The following is a 22,975-nucleotide window of genomic DNA, read 5'->3' as shown; positions in this document are numbered from 1 at the left end:
GCGGATCTCTGAAATGTGTGGACCTAGGATTTGAAATATATGATAGTGACGATGAATTTTTAGATAAACAAATCAATCTACAGGACAGTGCTATTATCGACTGTAGAAATGGGAAAATTTCGTGATAAAGACAATACAGATGGATCAAGTACGTTAGTAAATGGATAGATATCACAAACAAACGTATGAGACGATGCGAGCCACTTTCTTCCAATTCTGAAGACGAATTTGGAAGTAATGCACCAAACCAAGAAACCAAAATTAGTTTGGACGAAACTATTTGAACAAGAGTTGTAGTAAAGTGAAATAGGTTTTGCAGGTAGATTAGAAGTTCAAAGAGCTTTCAGACACATACTCAGGCCAAATTTATAGAAAAAAAGCCCGCGTTTGGAACAAATTATAGAAAATAGCAAAAATTGCTTCAAACCGGGAGCTCATATCACTATGGTTGAATAACATTTTCCAACAATGGCCAGAAGCATATTTAGCCAGCAAATGCAAAGAAACTATAAATTTACATAAAATTCTGTCTGACATCTGATGTAGAAACAAAATATATAGTAAATGGTTGCCCGTATTTAGCGAAAGACGAAGAATCAACCCCTCTAAGCAAATTTGTAGTAATGAAAATTCTTGAAACAAATACCATGAAGGGTATAAATGCAATAACCAATATTATTTTTATAATTATTCATATAGCATTGAAATTAAAATCTAAAAACACGTCGGTAGCTCTAATTTTACGCGCAAACAAGTGGGTGCAGCCGGACACTTTTATTGAGTATTGTGCTAAAGTACTGTAAAAACTATTAAAAATTAATATATTTTGTTATTTGACAATATCTATAAGTTTATTTAACAGCTGTAATTAGTTTTGTTCAACTTTAAAACACAATAAGTATGTTTTCTTAGAGACCAGTCATTTTGACTGGTATTGGTAGAAATAGGTATATACAAACGGCTGGTATATCTAGTGTTAATTCCATTTCCATTTAGGAATTAATTCTCTAAATAATCAATATGATATCGATATCGATAATTGATAATTTAGAACAATTTGCTTATTATGGCAATATGATGGATTAAATAAAGACCATATTTTCATATGCTTTTGTAACTTTATTACATGAAATATTCTGTATTAAGGCTTTTGATTGGCATAGTCTGATATCCCTGGTTAAAATTTAAAACGATTTGTAACGAGTTTTGTACTGACGATGAGAAGCACCAGGTTCCGCGTTTCATTAACATTCATGAGCAAGCATTAGTCATAATTTTATTATTTCTCAACATGATACTGCACGAATCCATTTTTTCTTAATTTGTCAGTTATTTCTGGATCGAATGTTTTTTTCACATTTGGATAAATGATAATTACAAGCTGTAACTCTATGAATAAATCAGTATTCAAAGTGATGTCAATAAACTACGTTATCGTAATTCCGTTTTTATAGCAACTCATTAAAATACATTATTAAAAAACTAAGATGGAACATATTGTTATCCATACATACATTCACACAAACACACACACACACCTCAACTTTTTCTAAGGTACGCCAAAATGTTCAAAAACCTTCAAAACGTGAAGATATGCAAAAAATTCAAACCTCGATTTTTGGACGATTACAATAACTTACTTTACAGGTAGTCGTAAAAAAGACTTGAAATAGTCTTATAAAAGTCGTAAAAAAGTCTTGAAATAGTAGAATCCTTAATGATCTACTGTGTGTTACATATGCATTACTCAATATATTCAATGACAAATTGATTATTTCTCGGTTTTCGAAATATAATTCTTAAGTTGAATATTTTTAATTATTTTTTACATCCCTGATATAAGATTTCCGTCCAGATTGTTTAAGCTCTTTGAATATCCGTGTGTGTTGTAATTCTCGGACTGTAATGATAATTGTTTGTAACGTGATATTCTGAACATTCTACAGTTATATTTCGCATATCATTACGCGAAATGTTTCGTGGTAAAATATATATTAAGTTCCAAAGATTACTCATAACTACTGATTACCAGGTATGTTTAAGTACAAGGTAATTTTATTTCCATTTAACTGATGTGAGCACAAATTGCGATCCATTTTTTAAATCGAATCGAGGTAACTTTACTAAAGTTTGTGCTGAGTTACATAGAAATTGAACACTACTAAAAATGTAATTATATGATTCATAGTTGATGACTTTTAGTTTATTTTTGTCATAATTAAATTTTTATAGTCTCCGATATCAAAAGCTCTATTTACAAAATTTCATTAAATAGAGATTTGTGATTTACTTTAAACTTTACAAAAGCTTTATTTACAAAGATTAATTAAGTAGAGATGTAGTACATACTGTATTAATATTTAACAATATACTATATTATTATTTTAATAATGTATGGTATTAGTTTTATGATTTTAGTTATTTTTGCCATGCTGAAGCTTTTATAGTCTCCTACATTAAAAGCTCCATTTACTCTAAAATTTAAAATATGGGTGAACAAACTGTATTAATAATTTATATAAGGAATGAATGCATATGAGATTAACAATGAAATTCTACCAATTGTTATCACATTGTCCATGTATAATTATATAAACTTCACTAGTAAATATATTTTCGTAGTTTATAATTACAAATCTGATACATAATGCGTATGTTCATTAAAAATATAAAATAGTTAAAAAAAACTATGTTCACAAAACGTAGCGTATATTAAACTGCAAAAAAAATTTCGTACTGCAAATAAGCCACGGTAAACCAAAAACTATAAAAGATAAGGATGGCATTTTGCAGAAATATTGATATGAATATATAGTTTAATATATAAACGTGTTGAGAGATTATAAACGTTTATTTTTCTTTGTACATAATTTTTATTTCCCGAAGGTCTTAAATTTCCAATATTCGTCGTATTCCTACAATGCGCATTTCGCAATGTTGATGTATTTATTACCATATTAAATCAATATCCTTGAACGATCATATTTTTATCAATTCAGTACGTGACGTTGCACATGTTTTTCGAGATGAATGCGTTATTCGAATGTTACATTTAATATTTGCACGATGGAGTAAATATTTGCATAAATGCTTTTAACGGTAAATCCGAATACGGAAACATCATTCATCTTATTGACACTTTTAAAACAATTGCGTGTCGGACAATTCATTAACAATAACAAACCATTCATTAGCACTTCGTGATGCCACTCGTTACAATGACATTGTAATTTGCTATAGAAATTTACTGTTATTATGGAATGGTTATTGAAAAATAATAACTTAATAATTGACAAAAAAAATAGATATGCTTATAAAATTATATAATTATACCTTGCACAAAATACTAAATGAGTCGCGTGTTTTAAAATGAATAAAAATAAATAAACACTTTTTTGTTTATTTCCTTTAGTATTTATAGTTTTTATCTGGCAAATATTTTTTCACATATATGTTTTGGAAATGTAAATATACACACTGATGTATCTTATTTACATGAGGGAAGGTTGTTTTTACTAGAAATTTTATCTGTGTTAAAAATATTTAGAGATAAACCAACATGAACCTGACCTAACATAATCTTAAAATGAACTTACTACTACTCTCAGAAAAAGTATGACAAGGTCGATAGGCGATAATAATATAAAAAATTGTAAAAGCTATGTAAAAAATATATAAATATAAATATATAGTGAAAAAAAGTAGTAGATAACGACTGTTTATAGAGTAAGTACAAAAAAAAAGAGAAATATTTCTGCGTTTTTTGAAACTATAAACTTAAAGAAAGAACAAATAAATTATCTTAAAATTGTGATGGGTCGCACAGCAGAAAAATGTTATGGCAAGACAAGACCATGTTATGCTCCAACTCCCATATATTATGCTACTAAATTATACCAAATACTGCCAAAATGTCATGTATTTGCTGTGCATTCAGGCGTTTTACACATAAACTGCAACATCACTTGTATGTTATGAAGCTTTGTCAGAAAGACCCTGTTATCTAAGTTTGTTTTTTGACATGTGTGCGGTTTCTAGGTTAGGTTCTAGGTCTATCATCCTGAGAAAAGCGCCTGACTGCATACCCTTGCCATAACATTGGTCTGTTATACGGCAGAATCGGTCTATGAGTGTGCTGAGATAAAATAAGCTAAAAAGTGTTAAAAACTTATACTTTTCGCAAATAATGCATCTACGTATAGAGCAAAATTGATTAGATTAAGAGCTTAAAAAATGGAGAAATTTGACTATATTAATATTTGAATTGTCACGATAATATCAGAAAAAAATTTCACATAAACCATGGTAGCTTTATTAGATAATTTAGTTAAAAATGTATCAAGAAAACTTAATGTATACAAGATTTTTTCTAACAAAACTCATGAAAAAACACAATTTTTTTGTCACACATATATGACTGACATAATCCTATTTTAAAACTTTTTTTCTCGATTTTTGCAGTCGGGTATGTCAGACATATATGTTTGACATGGCTCATGTAGTACTTCTTAGCGTCAGATACATATGACTGGCATGACAATTAACGTGTTAAATGTGGTAGCTGGGTAAAACCAAGTATTTGTTCCGTACAAAAATAAAATATTATAAACGTATATACTTATTAAATAAATATTTGAAGTAGACCAGTTTATTCAGTTTAGTCTGTATTTTAAATTTGCTGCCCTTTTGCCAAAAAAGCTACTAATGTAGTTTGCATTTTTCTCCTACGTTCATTTAGAAGTTGTTGAAGTTGATAAATGATCAATACCATTTGGATCATTTTCAACCAATTGGTCCATAATGTCAGTCATAGTTGACTAAGGGGCTCATTATCGAGTAAAATAGACCATAACGTAGCGTTTTTCTTGGTACTAAAAACTGTGAAAATGATATGTATTTGCTGTACGATCAGGCGTTTTACACATAAAAGCTAAGTTCATGTATATGTTATAAATTATGGATACAATTATGATAACATTCTGATTTCTAGGTTAGGTTTTATATCTAACACGCCTGACTGCACAATAAATAAGCATTTTCACAGTTTTTGGTACCAAAAAACAAGCATAACATAGCGTTGCCATGACAACACAATGTTATGGTCTATTTTAACGGAGAATTAGCCTCTAAGACTCATCTATTTATAAAAACTAAATCGCACCTATGAATATTTTCGTTTCGCTCTTGGTCAGTAAATTATTTCAGATCATCATTAGAAGACCAGCTCCTGTTTCATGAACCATTTTATCGACATTTTTTCACTTTTGTCTCATCTAACCTGGCTTTTTCACTAATTTCACTAATTTTCCATGAGTTTACTCCTAAAAAAGCGCTAAATGAGACAGTGTCATGCAGGTTCTTATTATACTACTAGGAGTCACACTTCTTCAGTGTGTGTGAAGAAGTTCCTTCAGAAATTATTCCAAGAAAAGGATGCATTTATATCAATTATCTTACATCCTCCTTATTATTTAAATTAATCAAAGACAATCCGTTCCAATTCTGCACCGCTCGATTTCATATCCACAAATAAAACAATGGAACTTTATCTCCATGTCTGTGACATCCGAATGTCCGCCGGTTCCTTTTGTTGTCGGAGGATGTGACAGACAAAAGTGTCAATTATGTCATAAATCATCAATATCAGATTTTACACGCCACCCGTAATGCAATTACACGTCCAAATGGACATCGGGTACGAATAGATTTAGCTGGTCAGGGGATGAATTCATTGTTGTTGAGATTTTGTTCGCTTGAACTGATTGTAATTTATATTGTGGTCATTAAACGATGTTATGGTTATTTAAGTTTATTAAAACGAGAAGCATGACAGCCAGAAAGCGAGATTTTCATAAAAGCAGTGAACTGACCACAAGGTTAATGGTAATAAACAGATTTATATTTATAACTAACTGGCCCGCCAAACATTGTTTAGCCATAAAAAATATTTCTAGAAAATCTTTAGTATAAAAAATACCTAATTGATTATGAATGTGAAAGTGTGTAGTGAAAAAGGCAACTAACACAAATTGAATGGATGGTTTACACACTCAAGGAAACCCATTCCCGCTCAATAATGTTTTTGTATGTAAATAAAACTAAGAAAACTAAAAGGAAATCTAAAACATACTATTAAATTTAATTGAACATCATCGTTTCGAACGATTTGACATTTGACGTATGAGCCACCGTCCATTGTTTCATTTAAATTACGCTTCTACAAAAAAATTCAAATTACAAATGTAAAGTTTCTACGCGTTTTTGAAATAAAATCTCACCTTTCTCACAACCTCTGGATTAGCACAAATATTTCAAGACTAAGACTTGCCAAATCCATTCAGCCGTTTTAGAGCCTTAGCATACCTAACATAACACCGAGCTCCAATTTTATATATAAGAAGATAATGAATTATAGAGTTTCGTTAACTTATTTGTATCAACAACAATCGGTTCAGAATTTTCTTAAAAAAAAAAATAGCCATTATTTATTGTGCACTTTTAAATGCAGCCTATTATAATCCTTTTTCGACTTAGTAAAAAATTCTCGAGTTTTAAATAACACGAGTTTTTTTTTCAAGTACATTTTCTTATATTATTGACAGCAATTAGAACTTAAACGAGTCCGATGAGTTATTGTGATGACTTCCTAATTACTTCAGTTTTTATATGTCAAAGCAACGGTTGTTCTCTCTCTATTTGTTGAACTTATTTTTAGAAATTTTAATATTGATGTAATTTTTCTATTGATACAGCAAAGCCAAATAGGTGTCTGTCTTGTCCTTACATTTTAGGACGAAATAAAATACGAAGTTGTCATATATGGAACAAAAACTAAAAATCGAGATGAATCGAATGATGTATAATACTTTATGCGAATTCTTAGTGTTTTATAAAATATTTTGAATAGTTGCTCACATTTGTGAAACTAAATATTAAAATATTCACACATTTATTATCCTATCCTACACAAAAAACGGTTAGAATTTAAATAGTTTGTTTGAAAAAGATACGCAATAATAATACGAATAAAACGATATATAATTCGATAAGTGCCTGCATATAATTTTCGTGAAATTTTCCAATTTTCCTTCAATTTTAGGAGCCTGACTCGCCTATCTTATAAAAAGCTTCTCTTAGAAAATTTCTATTGTCATCTATAATTTTAAGTTAAAACCGGTGTCACTACTGCTTGACATCAGGCTATCCAAAGCGGATATCGAACCTGTTTTTTTGTATAGAAGCACAAAGCTCTAACCAATAAACCAGGGAAAAGCCACAAAACTATTGAAATACTCAATATCTTATATTGAAGATCAATGGGCTAAATTCTGCGATAAAATAGACTAATGTTACGCTGGGATTGTCATATAAAATGGTATCAAAAACTGCCAAAATGCTATGCCATAACACTAATGTCATAATGATAGATATAAAACCTAACCTATAAAACGCACAATCGTCAAAAAAAGAATCTCATCATAAGGGCATCTTTCTGATTTTATGTGTAAAACGCCTGATCGCACAGCAATTACATAAGATATTGACAGTTTTTAGTATCATTTTATATAAAAAAAACGCAGCGAAACATTGGTCTTGCCATAACGTTGGTCTATTATACGGCAGAATTGATCCATAATCTTACGAAACAATAATAATATATGCCAAGCATACGAATGTCCCAATTATAATTCATCTTTGGTCCATAATATTTATCGCAAATTTACAAATATAAATTATATAAAATATATGTCCAATAGAAAACTAAAAAAAAAATACAACTAATTTGCAAAATTTGTATTGCAATCACCTAAATTATTTTGGTGTAAAAACAAATAGAGAGTATGTTATGGAATTGAGAATATTTAGGAATCATTTAGATTTTTTAATAACATATGTCCTGGATTTCTAAAGAATATGATGCATATTCTGTCATGTTATTTCCAATATTGTTATCTTAACATGATCCAATGCCATAACCTCGGTATCAAAACCTTTAACAGCAGTATCATCGTCGCCAATCTCAAGGTATCGATGTACATTGTCAGACAATAAATTTTATCCATATAGGTCATATACAGATCATAAATTCGGTATCGCCCACCGAGCATGTGGGCGAATTCTGTAACAATAGCAATGTATGGGCATAAATACTCACATAATTACGGGATGCCGCTGACTGTTTTGCCTCTAATTGAAGTTTCCCTTTTCGGAATAGTCCCTTCTGTATTGAAATATAGGTCCTTTTTTCAATACGGTATTCAGCTTTCACACGGCTCGCCCCTGCGTAACAAATATTGTGACTTTATATCGGTTCCTGTTACAGAAGTCGAAGAAGAGCGATTCCTTGAATAGCAAACAAAAGATAAATTTTAAAATGTGCGCCGACCATAGGTTTCAGATGCACAATTAGATAATAAAAATTTAATTTTCGGAATTCTGAAATATTTTCTGCAATGTGGTGTGAAATATCTATTATTGTTAAAATTGTTGAGGCAGATCTATAGGCCTAAGTTAATTTTTTTTTGCATAGATTTATTGCCGATCAAAATAATATATTTTTTTAAGACAATATGTTAGGTGTAAATGCATTTAAAGAGATTATCTCCTATGAGATATCTCTTTTTTTATTTTTTGACATTTTATTTAAGTTCGTATGGCCATTTGTTTTTCAATCTCCGAGTAGGAGATTCCTCACTTAATTCTTTTAAATATTTGTTCGAGTGACCAGTTTCATTGATAGTTTTTATTTTTAAGTCATTATGTAGAGTGTCATTTGTAATATACCAGGGTGCGTTCACAATGCATCTTAAAATTTTTGATTGCGCTCTTTGTATTATTTGAATTGCTTGCGCACGCCCATAGCTCAATTCCGTATGTCCAGATTGGGAAGTTAATTAATTAATAAACTTTTCGTGATGAACCATTTTAACTATTGTGCGTTGCAGGTTTAATAAATTTTCTTAAAATTAGACTTTTATTTATTGTTCTACCGTACAACTTAATTAAGCAAAATAGTTGAAAGGAGCATTTTGCCTTAAGGCAAGTTGCTTGAACATCTCATTAAGCATACACAATCATTAAGTTAATCTTTAAGTATTAATATTCAACTATATTTAGAAAAAATGTTCACTTGTTTATTTCTAAAATAAAATTTTTGCTTTCGCTAACAAATATTCCATACGATTGCCAATTGATACCTTTCGGACATATTTATAATATATGTATCTGTATAAATTAAATTAATTTGTTCAATACATTTCATTTAATCTATTTCGTGTTCTAAAAGTGTGTACGTCAACTGTAATCAGTTGCAACCACCACAGAACGTGTGTATGCTTCGGCTTAGATTCTAATTAGAATTCCTCGCGCGGCGCTATTCTAAACTTTATTGAATTTTTATAATTCAACCGCTTATCGTTATTAATTTGTTTAACCCATTTCATTTAATCTGTTTCGTGTTCTAAAAGTGTGCACGTCAACTGTAATCAGTAGCGACCACCAAAGAACGTGTGTATGCTTCGCCATAGATTCTGATTAGAATCCCGTGCCCGGCGCAAATCTGAACATTGTTGAATTTTTATAATTCAACCGCTTATTGTAGACCTATAATATTTTAGCATATTATTTCAGACCAAGAAATCTATCATCATGCAAAGTCTTATCAAAATCACAAAAAAGTCCAAAAATAATTACGGTCCAGCAGATTCCCACCATAACTTAATCAGTATGATTCCCAACCAATATCTTTCGAACTGTTTTTAAATTTCTAAAATCGGTTTGGAATTGTGGGCTAAAACGTGGACAAAATATTTGACACTTTTTTGCTAAATATAAGAAACGGCTCGGTCGATCATAGAGCAAAACTAATCAATGCTGGTTCTTACCGAGGTACATAGAATGGATTAAACATTTTTAAAATCGGTTTATATAGTCATTGTATTAAGTTCACCTCGGATTTCGAGATACCCAGCTGTAAGCCTGTAAATACTTGTATTTTGCACCCTAAAAGTTGTCTCAAAATCTACATATGTTGCTATTAATTCACACATTTACATGTTACACGAAAAGCGTTGAAATTACTTAAAAAATTCATTTCGGAAGAAATGCATAATAATCATATGTATAGAACTATATACAATTTGATAAATAACTCCATATCGTTTTCTTGAGATTTTACAATTTTCTATGTAGGTTTTGAGACAACTTTTAGGGTGCAAAACACAAGTATTTACAGACTTACAGCTGGGTATCTCGAATTCCGAGATTCTTACCTAATTTAAGCTAAAATGACTGGGCTATGTAACTGTTATCAGCCCTTTTCGAGAAAATGTCGACGAAAGGTCAAAAATTAGCCTCATAGTTTTTCACACACATACTTTTTCTAAATTTGATTTTGATTCAGACATTCGATTCATTCGATTCAGATTGACTTGAAACATCGAGGAAACATGAAATTAGCAAAATTTTTTGGGATGTTCTGGCAAAACCATAGACTTTTCCTTCGGGCCTTAGTAAATTAAAAATACTAAACCAGCATGCAAAAATTATATTTATTAATAATTTTCCCTATATACAATGTTTCATAAAATTATTTCTATTTCAGTTTTGGAAGCAAGAGCAACAGCAGACATATCCAACATCGAGCATGGTTTAGACAACGAATCCCTGCCAAGTTACACTCTGGTCTCCGGTCTGCCAAGCTACGACGAAGCAGTTAGGCAGCTCCAACAAATCAAACAAATGACCAATCCTCAATCAACAAATATTAATGAAAACAAGACAACCTTGGAGCAAGAGCAGCAGCAGCAAACGGCAGATAACAGTTGGACGCCAAGCACTCCTGCTCCAGCTAGGCTGTCGGTTGTAGATTTATTCCATTTATACAAAACTAGCCAAAGTCAGACAAGCACTCCAATAAATCAAGCACCACAAACGACTGTGGCACCATTGACAACGGTATCAGAAAGCACCACGCCAAATGATTCTAACAAGATCTCATGAAATTCACTGTTAGAAACTGAAAAATTATCTTGAACTTAATTTATATTTAAAATATATAAACGAACTGTGTTATTAATTTATAAAATGAGTGAATGCATATGAGATGGTTGACGATTGATGAATGAAATTCTAGCAATTGTTATCACATGTTCATGTATAATTATATAGACTTTAATGTAAATATATTTTTGTAGGTTATAATTATAAAACTGAAACTAAATACTTATAATGTTTATTAAAGAATATAAAATTAAATAAATATGTTTGAATGTATCAAAAAAATCCTGCCATTACAGGCTAAAATATATAAAAATTCCTCTGTACTAATGTAGGCTATTCCCAAGGTGCTATTAATTTTAGTAATTTATTAAATATTCGAACCATTTAATTTTCAGGGGTCAATTCTCAGATAATAGGCCGTTGTTATGGCAACGCTTTGTTACCCTCTTTTTTGTATAAATTTGTAGTAAAACTGTCAAAATGCTATGTTTTTGCTGTATAGTCAGGCGTTTTAGATATAAAACCTAACATAGAAAACGCACACACTTTATCATAACTGCATCTTTCTGATGTGTCGTAACAGCACACATATAAACTTAAGTTTTGTGTGTAAAAGGTCTTAAGTTTTTACTAAGAATTAATATGAAGAAAAGAGGGTTGCCATGACAACGCTATGTTACGGCCTAATTTATCCGAGAATTGGCCCCTCAGGTTTGTTTTAAAATTTACACAACCCTTAATGTCATATGAAGAATCTCGTTTTATAAATGAAAATTATTTTGTTTTATAATTGTCATACATGGAACGAATTTGTGAGATTAATTTAAAATTACATTTTTTTATGACAATAGCACAAAAAATCATAACTACTTATATATACATTTGTGTAACCAGTGGTTGTGATTTTTTATTGTATATGATTTTTCCTGGTAATATATTTTTTTTGAAATTCTAAAGACCATGATTAAGCCTGAATAGAGTGCCTCAAAGTAAATGAAATCGTATTAGCACATTGTATTCTATATGTATAATCTAGATCTAAATAAACTTAAGATAATTGTAGCTTCTGCTGATTATTTTATAATAAACTAAATCGAAAATTAAACTGTGTTCTAATTAAATATTATCAATAATAGTAGTAAAGGGTAGTACTGCCCTATTGCAGGTCCGTGAACTGAGTTAAACTCTAACTCGATTCAGAGAGGAATAGTGTGAGAGATTTCACATAGCAGTGCCAAAAATGAGCTTATATTTCATTGGAAACAAATTTTTGATCAATATTTTCAAGTGAAAATGGACATCGCTGCTGTCCGATGTCAGGTTGCCAAAGCGAGGACTTGAATCAACGCAAGGCAGCGTGTTACCAGTTACGCCAAGTAGCACCAATCATCAAAGAGTACAGGAAAAAAAATAATTAAGAGTAATTTAAAATAAATTAACACGTTTATCACCATGTCAGTCATATGTGCCTGACATATACGTTTTGCTAGACTATATATATAACACTGCAGTCATGACTATACACCGAAAAAAAAGTTTAAATATAGAACCATGTCAGTCATATATGTGTGACTCAAAAAATAGTGTTTTCGCAGAAATTTTGGCAAAAAAATCTTTGATACCTTAAGTTTGCTTGATACATTTTTAACTAAATTATCTAATAAATTTACCATGGTCTATGTGAAAATTTTTCTGATATTATCGTGGTGATTTACATGTTACCATCATAGACCTTATACTTTAATACATGAACTGATGACATTTGATCAATCAAGAGAGTCTACGATTGTCGGCAACGCTCGTTCAGCAAGTGATGGCACACTCGTCACAGTCCCTCCTATTTTTGTACACATTATACAATGGAAAACATATGATATGAGGACTAGCAGTCCATCTAGTGTAAGGTCTATAGTTACCATTTATTATACCAAAAAATTACCATCAATAATACTACTAATACTATCGTTCAAATAGCACTAACCTGTTGTACGCGTTTATCACTTATTTAGAAAGAATTTTTGTTTACAAATTACAAATTACTTTTCTTGAATAAATAGGCAAACGATCAAAGAAATACAAACATAATTAATTCAAACATTCATATACTTTCTTTAATTGAGTTTAAATCATGACAAAATTGTAATACTATACGATTCTTAATTCCAAAATTAACTGAAAGCTTTTAATTGTTATAAAAGTGCTTCTTCTTTTGTTCGGATATTAATGACATGCAATTGTACCAATTATAAGAAAATTAAGTTATTTGTTTTATAAATAAGCAATTAACATAATTACAAAATTCGTAAAGTTGCAAAAGATCTTTCATTGTTTTTGAAAATGATTCAAAGTCTTTTGTTGTGCATAAAATCCATTTGGCGATCAATATAAATAAATATATTTAAAATATAAATATATTTATTGCCAAATTTGTGTTAGCAATGTTACCAAATAAAAAGTACAGTTTACTTTACAATTTAAAATTGCATATACAAGATGTTTTTTTAAACTTTTCTTTTGCTTAAATTTTGCAAAATTATTTCATAATAAGAAATAGTTTTAATACTTTAGTGTCAATTAATGCAAAATATACAACCTAAATCCTTTGTAAAATTCACAACATATACATTTGAGCAATTTTTCAAATAATAATTTCTTATTAACTTTCAGTAGGTCAAGTAATAGTGATCGCAAAAACCTAGAATGAAAATTTCTGCATATCTTCAAGTTTCAAAGATTTCTAAACATTTTTTGGCATACCTCAGAAAAAATGGATGTATGTGCGTGTGTGTGCGGATACAAATTTTCGTCGACGATTCTGTAAACACGGATCAACCGATTTGAATAATTCAAATAAGATTCCATTTCTACTGATAAGGAGACGTGCTGATTAGTTTTTGGCAAAGGCAGGTCTAGCCGTTTCGGAGATACGAGACAAAAAGTGCCAAAAATGGTATTTCAGTTTTTGAGATAACGGAGAGTCATATTTAAATAATTCAGAAAATATTTTACTTGTATTGACAAAACGAAAAAACTGGTGAATTTTTTGTAAAGGCAAGTCTAGCGTCTCCGGAGATCAAATAAAAAAAGTAAAAAATAATGCCATTTGGCGCACAAAAATGATCATTAGACATATGTACATCGTATTATCAAATATTTTATGAAGATTATAATAATAAGTACAAATTTTGTCTACATTTATATAGGTTCCCTTCCATTTTATGTTTACGGAAGTCGTCTACGTCTACTAAAAGAAAATCAAAATATAAGAAAATCAAATTTTTCAAACAGTTTTTATTTTTCAAAAACTCCAAAATTTCTCAAAATTCTATTTTTTTTTTTCAAAGTTTTGCCAAAGTAGGGTAGTTATAATAATGAGAATAAGTAGTAATCGAAAATACAAATTTTTGTATTTCTCGACGTTTTGAAGGTTTCTGAACATTTTGACATACCTCAGAAAAAATGGATGTGTGTGTGTGTGTTTTGTATGTCCGCATTTTTTCGTCCACGTTTTCGGGCGCTCGGATATACCGATTTGGATGGTTCAAAAAACATTCGATTCCTATTGATAGGGAGATGTGCTGATTACTTTTTGGCAAAGGCAGGTGATGCAGTTACGGAGATACGAAGCAAAGAGTGGAGAAAATAGAAATCTAGTTTTCGAAAAAACAGAGTACCCATTTGAATGATCAAAAAAACATTCAATTTGCAATGATTGGAAGAAGTGGTGATTAGCTTTTGGCAAAGACAGGTCCAGCGGTTTCGGAGATACAGAGATAAAGGTGCAAAAATGGCAGTTTTTGAGAGAACTAAGCGTCTGATTTGAATGATTCAAAGAACTTTCTGCTTGTTTTAACAAAATAATTGTTTTTGGGAAAAAAATTTTGTTTCATTGTTTTTTTTAAAAAAAATATTTTTTTTGTATATATAAAATAATTATGATCTTAATTGTAATTTTGACTTAAGTTCTAAATATACTTTAAACAAATCTTTTCAACTTTGCAATTCAGTTTATATAATTCTTATAAATATTAGACAATGCTACAATATTTATTTATGATAATCTATTTAAAAACATTTAATATTCCTCGAACATTTCGTTACGGTACGGGAAGTTCCAGCAATTTGCCTTAAGGCACTATGCCATGCATCCCACTAGTTACAATTGTCAATAAACTATTACTCAACGTTAATGCGCATTTGACCCGCACAATCCGATAAGATTCAAAGAATTTTCTTATTTGCTGATGTAATCACAAAAGTATTTAGATAATAAGAGATGTAAATAATAAAATCTAATCAACGTGCAATTATGAATACATATTAACCACAATATGTTAAAATTATTAAAATATTAAAAAAAAATTAAGCATGTAAAACTAACCTCAGTGCACATGACCGGCGATTGAATCATAGAAAAATCTTTTCAATAGCACGCTGACAGAATTCGTTCTGCTTCTATGTTGGGCGATTATTTCGTAATGTTTCTGATTCACAACAAGAAGAACTATTTAAGGATAACTGTCTTATCAAAAATTACACAAAAATGAAAGTTATTGACAAAGACTGGCGACCATTTGTTTATGGTGGATTAGCTTCAATAACTGCTGAATTTGGTTGGTTGGAATTTGACATAACCTATATATAACCTCAAAATTATAACAGAAGTATTTGAAATAATTTTGAAAATAACATGTATTTTAAGGCACATTTCCTATTGATACAACAAAAACTAGATTACAAATACAAGGCCAAAAAATTGATCATAGACATGCAGAACTTAAATATAAAGGTATGACAGATGCATTTATAAAAATTTCTCAACAAGAAGGAGTGAGAGCACTTTATTCTGGGTAAATAATTCAATATTATTTGTTGACATATCAAAGTTCTGGTACTAATATATTCATCCTATTACAATTATTTCCATTAGAATATGGCCAGCTGTTTTAAGACAAGCTACTTATGGAACAATAAAATTTGGCACATACTACACGCTAAAACAACTACTTCTTCCTAATGATCCAGGGGGATCACAAAATGTTGGTATAAACATTTGTTGTGCCGTCTTAGCAGGTTCCATATCTAGTGCAATTGCAAATCCAACCGATGTACTTAAAGTTAGGATGCAGGTGAATATTTTTAATATATTGTAGGAATTGAAACATAAAACTACTTTTCGGTTATTATGTTACTTAATTAAGAGTAAGGTGCACATGCGATTGAAGTAAAACTTTTTTGCTATTGTTCGGGATGGCTTTAAGTTCAAAATAAATACATTATATAACAATTTTGATTATTAGTAATATGGTAACACTCGTGATGCACACATTTATTAGTGTCGACCATAATACACATTTATATAATAATAAATTATATATTTATAATAGCATTAAAAATATGTATAATATTTAAAAACAATGATGTAATTAAAGTCATACTTCAAATACGGCATGATTGGTTTGTCATTGTAATTAGCATTTACGACTTGAATATTCATTAGAGAAATGAAATAATTGCTGATTAATAAATTCTATAATATTCGTTCACACAGTGGATTATGTTAAACAACGCCTAAAGAAATATTGTTTTCACAATTTCACTCATCATGTATTAATTGTGTTTGAAGAACTTCATGTAATTAAAATTATCATACATTCATTGACTGTTTGTGTTTTTTTTTACTTTTTTGCTGGAGATATAATCGTATTCTTTAAGCAGCTGTAATATCTGTCTTGCCTAAAAAATATTTTCCATTTTAATAACTTCAAAAATTTATAGAAACTACGAATAATATAGAGATTATTTCAATATACTTACGTTTAGTACACAGCACAAATGTTTCATTTGTTTTATTATTTTCATTATTTTTTATTAAATCAAGATTTGTACTATGATGTAACTTTAAAATGTTCATTTATCCATGCTGATTTCCTTGTCGATGTCTGTACGCATACAACGACAGATCTCAATTCACGCGACACGACGACTAATCATAATCGACCAGTAAAGAAATGATTTCATCGAAGCGAATGACGTACAGTTCGGGCGTAACGCTATTTCCGTTGCATTCTCACAGATTTACACCCTAGTCGCGCCTAAAGAAATTTTACTTCAAAATATTGTAGAATGATATAAATCGTTAAAAAATTAGAATGATTATTAAAGTTGTAGTTCTTCTTTATAAAATTGTTTTATTCTTTAGGTGCACGGCCAAGGATTGAAAAAAGGATTACTAAAATGTTTTTATGACATTTACAAGGAAGAAGGCGTAGCTGGATTATGGAGGGTAAATTGAATACATTTATCACAGAATTAACAAAGCTTTCTTTTAAAATTTATAACATGTCACTAGAATTTGTAGGGAGTTGGACCAACTGCTCAGAGAGCAGCGGTAATTGCAGCAGTAGAATTGCCTGTATATGATTTTTGCAAACAAAATTTGATGAATGTTTTTGGAGATCAAGTCTCAAACCATTTTGTGTAAGTTTTGTGTACATAGAATAAATTTCTTTTTGAAATTGTTTAAAAGTTTAATGTATATGTACAAAATAATGCATTATATGTGTACTTTATATCAAATAAGCTTATATATTAATGAAAATATTTAAATAATTACTAAAATTTACCATTTCCCATTTTAGATCAAGTTTCATTGCTAGTCTTGGCAGTGCAATAGCTTCAACACCCATCGATGTCATTAGGGTAAATTCTTACATTAAAACACAGCAAAATATAAATTATTTAGATATTATTAAAAGTTTTTCTTTCAGACAAGATTAATGAATCAGAAAAGAGTCACTAGTGGCAGTATGACGACAGCAGTTGTATATAATGGAAGTTTTGACTGTGCATTACAGGTACTATATTTTTTTTGCTAAATATTGTTTTAAATTTAAATTGAAAAATTTACTTTTAAATTTTTTATGTATCTATGAATAGATATAATAAGTTATTTTTTCAGACTGTGAGAAATGAAGGATTTCGAGCCCTTTACAAAGGTTTTGTACCAACTTGGGTTCGAATGGGTCCATGGAATATAATATTTTTCATAACTTATGAACAATTAAAACAATTCTACTGAAGTACAAATTTTTAATCTATCAGGGTCATTGCAGATAAATATTTATGCACAAATGAGTTATCTATATGTAACATGAAGGACACAAATATCTGCAATTAGAATAAAAGTGTACTTAGGTTTTGCACCAAATGTTATTAAAATCTGCATTTTATTTCAAAAAATCTGCTTAGTATAAAAATATTTTTGAAATTAAGCCTTGTGTGCAGATTTGAAATTTTAGACAAGACATATAGATGTTAGCATATATAGTAATTTATGAATATTGTTTGTTGTGATAGAATGAATCTTTCATTATGTAAATAATTTAAATAAAATTAATCTTAAATAAAATTTTGTTATTTTTCGGAGCATTTTTATGTTAAGAAGCTTCATACATTCCAACAGACATAAGCAAGTTACGACGTGAAAAATGTAAACATAGAATTGGTGAATTCTTTGTTGAATATGTTCTTAATAAAAATTGATCTCCTGTTTTAACATCGGGGTTATGTGATACATTCATATCTTCATGGGCAGCCTCTTCACATAACTTGGAGAAATCCCAAATTTTTAAAGTACAATCTAAGCTGCCTGTAAATGATTAAATGATGAAACATGATTCATATTCAACTTATTTGTGTACTTATTGCTTAAGTAATATTTGGATCAACCATATAGAGAATTACAAAAAGTGAATAAAATTAATTGACTAATCAACACAGATACATGCTAATTATATACTAATAGTTCATTAATTATTTCAATTAGTTTAATTTGGAAGTAAACTAAACTACTTAAGAAGCTTTTTTAAGGAAATTACTAATATTAAAAATTACCTGATGCTAAGATAGTGCCGTCTCTGCTAAATACCAATGAATGTATGGGTCCTTTATGACTAATCAAAGATGCTACTAAATAGCCATGTGAAAGATCCCAAACCAAAACTCTATTATCAGCACTGCCCGAAGCAAGATATCTCCCGCAAGTTGAGAAGCATAATGTATAAATAGCACACTGAAAGGAATTTACTTTAAATTTAATAATGACCAAAAAAAAAAAATAACTGTTAAAAATATAAACTTTTCAGAACTGAAATTTCCACTAATATAAAAATATAAATATTATTCAAGTAAAATACAATACAAAAAAGAACTTAAAATTAATCTCATTGATTGATAATATAAGATTATTATTTTATTTTAATTAAATATTCAATGAATAAAAACAACAGTTTATTTGAATACTTGGGAGAAAGCTTACCTTATGTCCAGTCATCAGTCTTACTTTGTTACCAGTTGTACAATCCCATAATCGTACTGTTCGATCACTTGATCCAGTTGCTACATAATTTGAATTTGGATGAAATTGAACACACTAAAACAAAAGTATGTCTTCAAATTCTTGAATTATTATAAAACATTATGTATGCATGCAAATGAATTACATATAATGTGTTCTGGAATCTATATTAAAAAGATATGTAAATAGTTAATTAATCATTATTTATTAAATAATAATTAAAATTATCAGATCAATGGTATTTTAAACTATCACAAGTTCTGAAAATAAACTTGAATGCAAATGAGCATTTCTAATAGGATATCTAATTACATCAACATCTGCCAAATGTCCTGCAAATATTCTTAATGGTGTGTGCTGGTCTGTTGCCCAAAGTCTTGCAGTTTTATCATGTGATGCTGTTACAAAATAATACCCATGAGGAGAAAATCGAACATCCCATACAGGAAAGCAATGGCCTCTATAAATTACTACACATGTCCATGTTTGAAGAGACCATAAACGTACTGTAAAATAATGTTTTATATGAATTTCCTTATGTATACTTATACTTATTTTTGTCTTAGAATAGAATACCTGTTGTATCTTCAGATGCTGATAATAACAAAGACCTATCAGGACTAAAGCTTAATTTATAAATAGGCCCTGAATGGCCAAAAAGTGAACGACTCACTTCAGAAGTTCGATCATCCATCATACGAACCAATACATCATCTATAATGTAGATAATATATATTTTGTAATTTCTTTTTTACTATTATCAAGTACTATTTTCAAATAAATACCAGCTTCTCTGTCAATGTCACTCAATAAATCAGCATTTTTCATTCCTCTTAATTTGGATGGTGTTAATGACCAAATTTTAATAACAGAATCTGCAAAACCTATACCAAGTATACTTGAATCTTCACAAATTTCAGCCGCAGTTATTTGATTTAGGCTGTTTAACAGTGTGTAGAAACATATTGATGGCAAGGACTCTGGTCCTAAATTTGCTCTTTTTGATGCTTCTCGAAGAGCCTTAATCTTTTCCAGTTTATCTGCATCTTTTCTGAAAGTATATATTAAATAATTAGCAATTTGTATAACGAATAATATAAAAAATTTTATATCCTAGAAATAAATCACAAAAATTATTCAAACTATTTTATAAATAAAACCTACAGATCTGGCAAGGGCATCCTATCTAAAGAAGGCGCATTTGGATCAGATTTGGTCTTTTTTGAAAATAATGGGTCACGTTTAGCCTTTTTCTTTTTTGGTTTATCACCACCTTCACCTTCTGCTTCCTCTTCTTCTTCTGCAGGTGCTGCCATACTCTGTATATCAGGCTCCTTTAGCAAACCGTAATATACTTTTGCACGGTTTTCTATATTGATAATGAAAATATAAAAAAAATTGCAAAACTATGAACATAAAGCATCATATAAGAATTCCAATCCATTTACCTTGTCGTTTTGCTTCTCCTAGCATAGCTCCACCAGTCGCTTCAATTTGCTGTTTTGTCCTTGCAACTCCTTCATAGATATCAAAATATAATCGTTCATCTATTATATTTTGAACAACCGACTGCCTTCGCTCTTGCAGATAACGTTTAAGTAATGACAAAGTATCGCGTGATATTCTGATTGTAAATTCATTAGTACTGTAATTACAATATAATATTACTAGTAGTGCTATTTATTACAAAATTGAATAGATGTAATATATGTAACATAGTTTGATTTTTGTTGTAGTATTCCAAAGACAAACTTCAATTAAAATAATGGGAATAATAATTAAATTATTTTTTATATCGTACTTAAAATTTTGTGACAATTCATTGCTTTCCATGTGTTCTTTCTTAATGATCATGGACAGCTTTTTAAGATCATCTTGATAATAATCTTCTTGTTCAGGAGAAAACCTTTGCAATAATGATATTGCTTTTTCTTCATGACCATTGTAGATTAATCGTAGATACATATGCACTAGTACGGGATATAGTATCATGGCCAACTCATACTAAAATATTAAATAAATAGGTTATTGGATAATAATATAATACATTATATCACTACTATATATTACCCTATATATATCTAAAGAGTTTTCAACAAATTTTCTCAAATCAAGGTAAGAACTTTCATATAAATCTGGATCTCCATCACTTTTGTAAGCTGCAAGTACGCCATTAACATCATCGATTGGTATTGAATCGTCTAAATCTGTTAAGTTTGCTTCTTTCCTTAATAATTCTTCTGTTCCCTGTTAATAATTAAGTAATAATCTATTAGATGCTAAAAATATACTAAGTACAGAAGCTCTAATCAATATTTATTATTTGTTTACTATTTTTCATAAAAAAATATTAGCGAATTTGAAGATCGGAAACAAAATTGAAAAACATTAACAGAAAAAAATTAGTACACCTAATGTTAAGATTATTCATATTTTAATAAAATCACAAATATTAAATATTTATATCATAAACATTTATATTTTACACTTACTTTTAGGTTATATTTTTTTAGTAATTGCAGAACTGCTACTAATGTAGTTCGGTCACTCATTTTTATATTTCATTTACACATAACTTGAACACTTAGCACCTTACAGACAATTCTTATTTTTTGATTATTTATTTAAATAATAAATATTTAATAATAATAATTGTGTTTATAACCTAATTTTGATCTCATTTACAAAATGACGTATCTTAATAAATACCATTGAAGTTGGCAATGAATTGAGCAAATTGTAACGTAGAAATCAAAAAGCGCGCCGAATTTAAAAACATCGTTTGTTTTGTAATACATGCTTGCATAGATAAACAATACATACTTAAGTATGTATGCATCACGTATATAAATTGATAAAATAGGAACAATGAATATACCTAACACTAAAAATTATATTTAACTCATAAAATAAATTGTAATATTACAACGAAACAGAAATTTTCAGGCATTTATTATGACACCTACATTTAAAACTTTGTAATTATATTTCAAGCTAGACTTTTATTATTTTATACATTTTATCTACTGAAGTAATCTACTATTCAATACTTATCATATCATTTTTAGTACACACTTTGTACAACTAAACAAGAACAAATATAATTACCTATAAAAAATATATTTAATTCCTAACAGTGAAACAAAACAGAACAATCCAACCATTTATTGTTTATCCAATACTTACAATTATAAAGTTACATTTTCATGATTATTTTATTGTTTTGTACATTTTCAGTTCTAAATTAATCTACAATTCATTGATTTCCACTTCAATTTTAAAACCTCTGTTCTTATAGCTCGTCAATAACAAATTTAATGAACTAAAAATTCAAATTCTAAATTCTAATTCTAAATAAATTGTAATGTTACAACTATTACAATAAAGGCAATCAGAAAACTCGAGTCATTTTGTTAAACTAATATTTGAATTCTAGAATTATATTTTCATCATTTCTTTATTACTTTGTACATTTTGCATTCTAAATTAGTCCATAATTTATTGATTACCAAATCAATATCTAGCTCACAGAAAACTTGAGTCCTATTTTGTTAAAACAAAAATTAGAATTTTATAATTATATTTTCATCATTTCCTTATTACTTTATACATTTT

The 22,975-nt window shown here is 29.2% G+C and overlaps 3 protein-coding genes across 3 annotated transcripts in view; 2 read left to right on the top strand and 1 right to left on the bottom strand.

Moving 5' to 3' along the window:
- LOC113388214 (protein commissureless 2 homolog) overlaps nucleotides 1-11,001 on the top strand; it is a 61,585-nt gene extending 50,584 nt beyond the window's left edge. Inside the window, exon 2 of the mRNA XM_026625614.1 lies at nucleotides 10,604-11,001. Coding sequence (XP_026481399.1) covers nucleotides 10,604-11,001 — 398 coding nt within the window. The remainder of the gene's footprint in view (nucleotides 1-10,603) is intronic.
- A 4,386-nt stretch (nucleotides 11,002-15,387) lies between these two features.
- On the top strand, nucleotides 15,388-18,238 carry LOC113387827 (mitochondrial uncoupling protein Bmcp). Its single transcript, XM_026625202.1, has 8 exons — nucleotides 15,388-15,614; nucleotides 15,704-15,851; nucleotides 15,932-16,130; nucleotides 17,204-17,287; nucleotides 17,363-17,481; nucleotides 17,643-17,703; nucleotides 17,772-17,858; nucleotides 17,963-18,238. Exons 1-8 carry the CDS (start codon nucleotides 15,545-15,547, stop codon nucleotides 18,080-18,082), a joined length of 888 nt encoding a protein of 295 aa, XP_026480987.1. The 5' UTR covers nucleotides 15,388-15,544; the 3' UTR covers nucleotides 18,083-18,238.
- A 119-nt stretch (nucleotides 18,239-18,357) lies between these two features.
- LOC113387728 (transcription initiation factor TFIID subunit 5) lies at nucleotides 18,358-21,912 on the bottom strand. The gene is made up of 11 exons (XM_026625097.1): nucleotides 21,853-21,912; nucleotides 21,431-21,607; nucleotides 21,162-21,364; nucleotides 20,809-21,005; nucleotides 20,525-20,729; nucleotides 20,146-20,411; nucleotides 19,937-20,074; nucleotides 19,673-19,866; nucleotides 19,322-19,435; nucleotides 18,898-19,075; nucleotides 18,358-18,652 (listed from the first exon to the last, which is right to left on the bottom strand). Exons 1-11 carry the CDS (start codon nucleotides 21,910-21,912, stop codon nucleotides 18,441-18,443), a joined length of 1,944 nt encoding a protein of 647 aa, XP_026480882.1. The 3' UTR covers nucleotides 18,358-18,440.
- Between the last annotated feature and the right edge of the window lie 1,063 nt (nucleotides 21,913-22,975).

This window comes from Ctenocephalides felis, unplaced genomic scaffold (genome assembly GCF_003426905.1).
Source record: "Ctenocephalides felis isolate EL2017-DRISC unplaced genomic scaffold, ASM342690v1 CF-g0.4_SCAFFOLD_03572, whole genome shotgun sequence".
In the NCBI taxonomy this organism is placed as follows: Eukaryota; Metazoa; Arthropoda; class Insecta; order Siphonaptera; family Pulicidae; genus Ctenocephalides; species Ctenocephalides felis.
The sequence above is the reverse complement of the archived record's forward strand: the minus strand, read 5'-3'. Positions and strand labels throughout refer to the sequence as shown.